The sequence below is a fragment of the Phalaenopsis equestris genome, unplaced genomic scaffold, assembly GCF_001263595.1.
Source record: "Phalaenopsis equestris unplaced genomic scaffold, ASM126359v1 Scaffold000617, whole genome shotgun sequence".
In the NCBI taxonomy this organism is placed as follows: Eukaryota; Viridiplantae; Streptophyta; class Magnoliopsida; order Asparagales; family Orchidaceae; genus Phalaenopsis; species Phalaenopsis equestris.
The window spans coordinates 681,196-690,714 of record NW_018165057.1 but is presented as its reverse complement, the minus strand read 5'-3'; the positions used below and the strand labels follow the sequence as shown (position 1 = coordinate 690,714).

The window sequence follows — 9,519 nt, the reverse complement described above, 5'->3', positions numbered from 1 at the left end:
TAGAGCGCTCTTTCATTTAAACTGCGAAAAATATGAGGTCAGTTTGATTTCATATTTTTCTAAAATTATATATATATATACGTAAATTAAAATGTCCTCCCGAAGCGGACGATGGGATTTCAATTCTGGCTGCCGACAGCTTCTTACAGACGACCCCCAAACAACCTCTTCTTTTTTGTGCCGACAACTAGTCACTCAGATCTCCTCTCTACAATGAATAAAACTTAAAGACCATTGCTTTAAACCCTTCCTCTCGATCTCAAAAGAGAAATGCACGCTGAAATCCTCTTTGACCTATCGAGAGAAGCATACGCGAGAGAGTTCCTTTCGTCGCTCGAAATAGCAAATTTAGACTGAATCGGAAGAGGAACTGCACTTGGCGCACCCGCAACACTCCTTGGCGCATAAATGTCGTGCTATCTATAGTCGGGCGCATAGGAGCCCGAAAATCGGTACGGGGGCATGCAGACACACCCATAAGGGTGCGGGCGAGGTGTGGGTGCTTCGTCCATGCACGGGTGCATCGTGCCAGAAAACTTTTTGCTACTTAGCGTGCCTTCTTGCAGTTGCAGGTACTCTTCCAGGCTCCACAGCTCAACATTAGACATCTTATTTGTTGTTGGAGTTGTTAGATAGCAGATATAAACTCCAAATGGAAATACTGGGAGGAAGTTCTTTGAATCAAGTATATCACACATCTCCTAAAAAATTTAGTACATACTTAAAACTAAGCACCAAGATGTTGAAGCATTCTTAAATGCTGAATATGCTTTGCTCATTTGAATATAGAAAGTCCATCTTAAGATATTGTATTTTTTGTTTGAGAGAGCATGGTCACTTGAAAAAAAAAAAAAAAAAAAAAATAGTAACCAAATCCAATATTGAAGCTAAGTAAGGAACTCCAGTCCACCACGTGTGAAATTACTTTACATGTAAAATAATGCAGGTAAAGACATTTTCAATATAATTTGATTTTCAAGTTACTCAGCTTATAATATTGTATCGTTACACCATCTACAATTCTATATTGCCAGCAGAACATATTGAAATTAATAGCCATTTTATATGGGTTTTTTTGCTTTCAAAGGAGACTATCACCTCCATGTCTCTAGTTCAAAACAAGTAGTTACTAAAGGTACCAAAACTTTGAAACGTCTCTCTTGCTTATATAATAATTTGAAGGTAATTGATACACATGTTACATCATGTGGAGGGTGTTAGCGAAAAGTTATATTACAAATATTCTCAATATTTGAAGAGTGGAATATGTTAAATTTAATATATCCTAAAACAATATATTAGTTCACTTGCGATAAATAAAAGGATATCTATCAAACAAAACAGCAAATTTTCTCCTCTATCAGTGTAGTTCAGTCGTCCAATGCATGATTAACCCCTAAAGTGAACAAGGAAGAGCATTAAGCAAGAGACAAATGGACTGCAGAAATTAAAGGAATTAATATGCAGAAGAGGGTCAAGGAAGCAGAGCGACAAAATGAAACTCAAGGAGAAGTCCTGATGAGGGAGAGCATAACGTGAAAATATAACCATCCAAGACAGAAAGTGTAATAGTAATAATAATAATAAATAATCATAAATAAATAATTAACTTAATTATGTCAAAAAATTTAAATTAGTGTTTACGACACCTCATTCGATCGAAACTCCACCGCTCATGGGAGAGTCCAATTACGGCTATTCCTTTGAGACCGACCTTCGAGTCCAATTACAACTATTCCAATTACAGCTCGGACAGGAAGGAAGGGCTCGCAGGAGCTTTAATTTGCATGCGGGAGCAACTCTGCATGTGAAGGAAGGCTTGACTTTACGGCAACGCAGAGGAATAAAAAGATAAATATTAAGTTAATTAGTTTTAATTTAATTTAAATTATTAATTTTAATTTATTAAGATTAAATTCAGAAAATTTACATTTCAAATAAATTAAAATCTTGTTTATATTTGTTTATGGCAAGTTTGAAGAAGGCTAGATTCGTAAGAAAACCCGTCAGAAAGGAAATTCCAGTATAAAGTTCAATTTTAAAATTTTATTATTTCTTTCCTAATTAATTAATGTTAAAATGAAAGGAAGAATCCTAAATTTAAAACTTATTTATAATTAAGTTGTTATTAATCTTAGGTGCCCAAATGAAAATTTTAAAAGTTTTAACAAAAAAATTAAATTGGATACTCCTACATATGTATGTATATATGTTTAGCTCATATATGTACATATATATGTATAGTTACATCTTTTTATAGGTAAATAAAAAACTTATGAACTTAATGATAGAAAATCTAGAAACAATAGAAGAAAAAATTAGCATTGAATAAAAAGTTAATTACATTTAAATTGTTATTATAGATGTACCTATGGACTAGACTGACCTCAAAAAAAAAGGTAGCATATGACATTGTTGAGGTGGGTAATATGTTTTCATTTTACATTAGTTCTATTTATTTATGCATGTTTTTATTGTTTCCCAACTTTATTTTTAAAATACAAAAATTCATGTTTTCTTTTAAATGTTAAATGCAAATTTTCTTTTAAATGTTAAATGCAAGATAAAAATGAATAAAATATGATATATGCATGCATATGAGAGTCACCCTGGATGGTATTGGCAGGGGAATGTATTATACCCGTGCACAAAATGAAAATGAAAATGGAAATGGAAATGTATATCTACCATTATGGTGGATTTAAAAATATTAAACATATATTTTTATAAAGTATACATTTAGATGATGACTCCCAATAATAAAAAGTGTAACCTAAATAAATGAAAGAAAATGAAATCATTTTCTTTACTACTCTCTTTTACTGGACAGTCATTTTCTTTTATTGTTCTTTTGCAAAATAATTTAAAATGAGAATTATTATAATTTAGAAATATTTACCCACTTAGTTTTAACTCAAACAATAGTTGTTAACATTTTTACTAGAAAACCAGATGTAAATTAGATAGACTCCAGGGAGTACTCGTACAGACACCGATAGGTATTACAGTTTAGTTTATTTTCTATTGAATGTAAAAGTTTAAATATTAACAATTTATTGTAAAGATAAGATTTTTTTTAGAATGACTCTTTTGTGTTAAAAATTTTTATTTTATGTTAAGAAATGAAACTGTTAGACAGGTTTCCTCCGTCCGACCGTCAGTTCTCTCCTTGATAATTTCAAGCTCAATGGGTCGGGTCGTGATAGAAAGTTCATTATTCAGTTTAAAAAATTAGCTCTTACATTAAATAAGAAAGTAAACATTCACATACCAAAATTAGTTCTTACTGCAATAGAATGCATTAGAGACGATTTAACAATGTTTCCCTTAAAATTAAGACTTTGAACTTGATGCGGAGGGAATTTAAAAATCCTAAACTACGAGCATTGATTACTGTTCTCTCCTGCATACAAAATATATTAAGAAACGAGTATTTGGCAAGATGATCCAACCTCCATATATAAAACAGCATCCACCATGTGCTCCAGCATGCGAGGACCAGCTATATCTCCAGTTTTTGTGACATGTCCAATCTGAAAAGATTAAAATAAAGATTTTATGTAATGCTGAAATTAAAATTAATAAATCATAACTAATTGCAGAAATAATATTTTCATAAACCATAATCATGCACTGCATGATATTCTTGTCTAAGAATTTAGGATTAAAAAGAAAAGCAACGTACAAGAAGCACAGGAATGTTTGTTTCCTTTGCAAAATGAAGCAACTTCAAGGTGCATTCTTTGACCTGCAGCACATAAAATGGATACAAGTGAATAACAATAAAATAAAAGAGTAGGAGCACTGTAACTTTTTTTATGTGCATAATCAATAAATAAATTGAGACTGGATTTATAATCCTATTTTATAATGCGAATGATACTAACAGACATATATAATAATTTTGTAAGTACATGTAAAAGAGCTTGATGCTCCAAGATAAGTTTAATCCATACTACATCACCAAGTAATCATGAATAGAAATCTCATAATAACGCAAGCCCCTAACCATAAATAAGTAAAATCATAGCAGGTAATAGTAAGACATCGCAACCATCATATCAGGGACAGTTCAACTTAATGCATAGGAGTTCACACATCAACAAGATGTGAACACCTCTGAACCAGAAGCTGGGAAATATAATAATGCATAAAACATTGCACTTCCACTACAATTAGACAAGAAATGCAACATGAGAAGGGTTCTTCACAATCTAAAAACATTATTGTTAATTCTCTTAAAAGATGGGGCTTTTTTAGGCTGTACCAAGCCTTGATTCAAAATTTCTATGGAGTTTAATGGAATTCTGAATTTTTTATATTATTTTTGAAAAGCTGGGAGGAAACCTTCTCAGTAAAATAAGATAAAAGGATATAGGAGAAGGTTAATCACTAAGAAGAAAAAAAATAGAGAAATAAAAAAAAAGCACGAATACTAAGATTAAACAGTGGCAAAATGATCAGTTATTTCTCTGGAAGCTGAAGATCAGAAAGTTGAATTCTGAGGGAAGAAGCCGCTAGACATGAAGCAAATAATATCCAAAAATATGCAAGAGTAAATCTCAAATAACAGACTTCTAATTAAAATAAGAGAACAAGACAGGGAGAAGGTTAATCACTAAGGAGAAAACAAACATAAAAACCAAAAAGACATCAATCTTAAGATTAAACAATGGCTAAAAAGATCAAATTGTTTCTCTGGAAGCTGAGGATCAGAAAGATGAATTCTGATGGTAGAAGACGCTTGACATGAAGTAAAAAAATATGCAAGAGAGTAAATCTCAAACAACAGACTTGTCATCTTTAATAAAGTTAATGTTAGAGAACCATCTAGCATTTCTTCAGTCCATAAAATCCAAATAGTAGCAAAGAAGAATATATCTCAAAGATTCTTCAAGCTGTTTTTTATATGATTGTGCCACCAAAATGAATACAAGGAAATAATGCTTCCCACAGCTCTCTTAATACCAAACAATTTTTAAATCCACATGAAATGAATGTCATAAAACACCAGATAAGATCATATATCAGGTATTGTTTCTTAGCAAATCCTCAAAAGAAAAAAAAGAAGGAAGCCATTTAAATGAAATGCAACTGAATTCATTGGGCTTTATGAAAATTTTACAATTACTTGGCAACCTAACACTCAAGTGATAAATATCAAAACTGGACAATCACCTGGTGAGAAGTTGGCTATAAGAGAGAAAAGAATGCCAGGAGGTACGGTGCTCACACTTGAAACGAAGTCCTGTTCATACTCATATATTCCTGAATTGTGGTCAATCTAAGCTCTATTTTTCAAGTTTAGTATGTGATATAAAAAATTATCAAAAGCTCTTAGATAAAAAGTTTTCATGCATTATATTGCCATACTTCAGGGAATCTTGGACTAGCAAAATAAAAGAAATTCTAACCTTCTCTTCATGTACTGTGCTAGAAAAATCCACAAAGAGATCAGTTCACCTTGTAGTATGTGAAATTTATCAATCAATCACGGCAATTGAAACAATAAAGACTCAGTTATGAACAGTAAGCCCAAAAAATTCAATTCAATCAATTAAATTTTTCGGAAAACCATTTTTCAGATTTTAGAAGAGATGAAATTTTAAAAGCCAACGCAAGTACAATAAGAATAAAGGGTACAAACAATAAAAAAAAAACATATTTTATCTCATCAACTTATAATACACCTGGGAGACATAAAAACTAAAGATATAAACACTAGGCATGTAAAGCACATCAGATAGATTGTGTAATCTCCGACTAATGGAGCGAAGGCTAAGAACCAGTTCAGGATTTGCATATTTCATAAAATATGAATATATTAGAAAACAGGAAATGTATGCTACATGTTTAAGTGAAATGTTTTACGAACGAGCCTGCGTGATGTTTCCAGCACTTCCAATAACATCTCTCAGATAAACTGTCTGTATAGAGTCCACAATAAGAGCCTCGGGGGAAAAATTTTGTACTTTATCCAGTATGTCCTGTGAGGGGGCAAAAAAAATAAGCCATAAATTAATGCAATATCCAGAACCAGAAACTAAGAGACTAAGCATATGAGCAGGTTCCTTCTTCATCTGCACAGTAGTACTTACAACAAAGCATCGTATCAAAATTAAAGTGCTAATATAAATACAAATTGCTCATTTATAACTGAAAACATTAATTGAACCATATAATTTTACACACTTGTTCATTTTCATGGATTATATTTCTAGTCACATTAAATCATTTTGTGCTCGCCTTTCCCGGTTATTTGCAATGTATTTTGAGAATAAAGTGCATAAGCATTGCTATGAGAATTTCCATTTTCTAAAGACTAGCAGGGAAAAAGAAAATGAGGTGTTTATCCTTCTATTTCTGCAGGCTAAGAGGTTTGAGATGCAAATGCGATCCATTAGAGTTTCCTTTAAACACCTGCAGGATTTTATAGGTGAGTTGATTAAAGAGCAATTTTCTGGAATCCATAATCCTAACAGCTTCTTTCGATTCACTTTTTTTTTTTTTTTTTTTTTTTTTTTTTTTTTTAAAAAAAATTTTTTTTTTTATTTTTTTTTTTTTTTTTTTTTTTTTTTTTTTTAATTTTAAAAACACTCAAAGCATGTAGAAGTTTTTTTGAGGGTTTTTAAAAATAACTAAAGACGTTATTACATATCAAATATATTTTATTTCAAATAAAAGTATATATTAAATAAAATAAAATTAAGAATTAAAAGTGATCTCAAACATCCTTTAAATGTAACAATAAGAAGATATGTAAATTATATGTGAATATTATACAGTCACCACACAAAAATAGAAACAGAGGCAAACACGCACACATAATAAACCTGCATTAAAGAACCAAAGAAGCATGATTCGCCAAATTCATTACTTAACCAACTCCTCTTGGCTTCTACGTGCTATGTTTCATTAAGAGGTACCGCTTATTTAACATGATGGTATGCATATTCTGAAGGTAATCAATTAATGTATAGATTTCATGTTGACATGCCACCTCAAGGAAATATAATTTTCAGAAAGACAATTTTGGCAAATAGGATAAATTGAAAATCTTCTAGACAAAAATTATTAGTTTTTATTTAACCATCGAGGGCAAGCATCAATGACTTCAAACGTGTATACATTTAGCCAAAGTAATATGTATGTAAATCAAGCATTCTCGCAACCATCCTTAAGCACAAACAACAACAGATACTATAGAAAATTGAAGAAGAGCATTAAAGAAATATGTACCTCAACATCTGTGCTAGAATATAGGTACAGATCTTCTGACGTGATTCTCATGCGATCTGCCCTGTTCCCAATTTGTTCTATGCTCTGCAAAAAGCGAAAGATTGAGAAGTTCAAATTTCTGAAATGGAAACAGTGGCAGGCAACTTAACAAGTATTACCAATTTACTGAAACATAATAATATAAGTAATGCAACTCAAATAACAGAAAATACACTTGAATAACAGAAATATGCGGGCTTTGCAAATAACTCGTGACAAGAAAATTTAAGCAACTAGGTCAACAAAATAAAAAAAAAGGAAAAATAAATAGAGAACTTAAGTTCAATAGAGAAAAGAACGTAAGAAGGACTTTAAACAAGAAAAAAGACACTCGCAATATATCAAAAAGGAGCAAATCAATGTGACACAAGAATGCAGTCCCCTCAGGACATTTGCAGCAGTATTAGATTTCGCCATAAAATTATTACAACCAAAAGACAATTATAAAAAAGCTCCCACACCGAATTCAGGACAACATCTTCGTAACATTGTTTTCCTCCCATTGCCACCCAAAGCACAGTGCTATTGCATTCTCCCAGTTTTCATGTTAAATGCTCTGCCACCACCACCAATTCCCATGAAAAACTCTAGATTGACATTTAGTCAATGAAGTTTAAAACGGGTTGGTTACAGTTAAGTTTAATTAGAAGCCCTAACCTAAATTCAGCTCCATTAAGCTAAAAAAAAACTGTTATGCACTGTCCCATTGAATATGCTCTTACTCAAAACCAGATTATTTAAGAAAAACACCAGTCAAGTTGAATGGCCAGTCTGGTAACCAATAGAGGCGAATGGACCACGGAATTTGGGCCAAAATTATTTAAGAAAAACACCAGTCAAGTTGAATGGCCAGTCTGGTAACCAATAGAGGCGAATGGACCAGAACTAATTTAATATATCCAAACCCTACAAATGGGACTAGAATTAACTTGGTTTTGTCCAATATATACCAAACCAAAAACATTTGACATTAATCAACCTATTTTAGTCCCTATTTATCTTATATAAGGCCTGACATGAATTTAGCGTATTCAGTCCTTATTCAAAACATAACCTGGAAAAACAGGACCAAATCAAGCCAGTTTGAGCGAACAAGCCAAGTTCAGTCCAAGCAAAAAAACTTCAATGAATCTAATCATGAGAAAAAAAGTGAAGCCGATGAACCTGGATGCCCAAAATCATGCCAATTCCTTTTAAGATCAACAAAATTATCCTACTAAAATCCAGATCTAAGTCGGTCTCCAACAAAAAGAGAAAACTATGCTAATCCTAAATGGCAGAATTATGCACCAATTTAACAACACTGAACCGGTGATCAACTACAATCAACTGTCCTGCTTATCAATATTAAGCAGGCTAAACTAACTGATGTCAATTAAAATCAAATACAAGCCAATTGAACCCGATTGAGCTTATTATGAACTAAACTAACCCAATTCATACAGTCTAAATTAACCAAAAAAAAAACAAAATTTTGCCATTATAGAATTAACTAAAGAGCATAAAATATCTAATAACATTAATTTCGGGATTGCTTTAAAATTCATGCTAAAACAAAAATTCTCTAGAAATGATTCGAACCCATGACAACTTCTGATAGTCTTGACGCACACTGCAGGCATTGAAGCTTTAAAAATCAAATGATTTTAAGTTTGGGCGAAAATGCAGAAATGGCTTAAAATGCAAAAGTCTGGAATTAAATTGGCCACATCCGAATATTGGGGGAGCATTTTTTAATTATTAATAAATAAAAAAAACAAGTTTTTCAATAAAAGTGAAAACAAAAACTGACGTGGGAGCTTGGGTCGCGGTATTGTAGCTGCTACAGTACCGCATACATTTTCCATGTTTGATCCCTTGCCTTTTTCTATTTCCTTCCTAATTATATTTCCTACATATTCTATTACCTTCATATTCTAATTCCTTCTTATTCTAACTACTACTACTAATTATAAATATATTGTTTGTTGTCTTAGGGTTCAGATTTTGATTAATTCCAGATAATCGTCGGCATACATTTTCCCCTTTAGGGCTATATCTGAGGGATTGAGTAGTGCTTCGGCTGGATCTCTCTTCCAAGGTGGTGATTATTTTCCTCCTATTCCCTTTTACATCCTCCCAGGTTGCTCCCTACCGTCGTAACTCGCTGCAGTCGCCCGAAACAACCCTCAGTTTGTTGTTTTCTGCAATTCTCCGCCTACCAGCCACCTTCCCCTACCTTCCAGCCTTGCTACCACACAG

General features: G+C 32.3%; 1 protein-coding gene across 3 annotated transcripts in view; it reads right to left on the bottom strand.

The window, feature by feature from the left end:
* The window catches only part of LOC110029959 (DNA repair protein RadA), an 84,249-nt gene that overhangs the window by 47,963 nt on the left and 26,767 nt on the right, over positions 1 to 9,519 (bottom strand). For all 3 annotated transcript variants that reach the window (XR_002294597.1, XM_020732467.1, XM_020732468.1), the window contains exons 5-8: positions 7,240 to 7,323; positions 5,880 to 5,987; positions 3,686 to 3,748; positions 3,453 to 3,533 (exon numbers count right to left, since the gene is read on the bottom strand). Coding sequence is in view for 2 of the 3 variants with exons in the window: in XM_020732467.1 (XP_020588126.1) it covers positions 3,453 to 3,533; positions 3,686 to 3,748; positions 5,880 to 5,987; positions 7,240 to 7,323 (336 nt within the window). In the remaining variant the exon portion in view is untranslated. The remainder of the gene's footprint in view (positions 1 to 3,452; positions 3,534 to 3,685; positions 3,749 to 5,879; positions 5,988 to 7,239; positions 7,324 to 9,519) is intronic.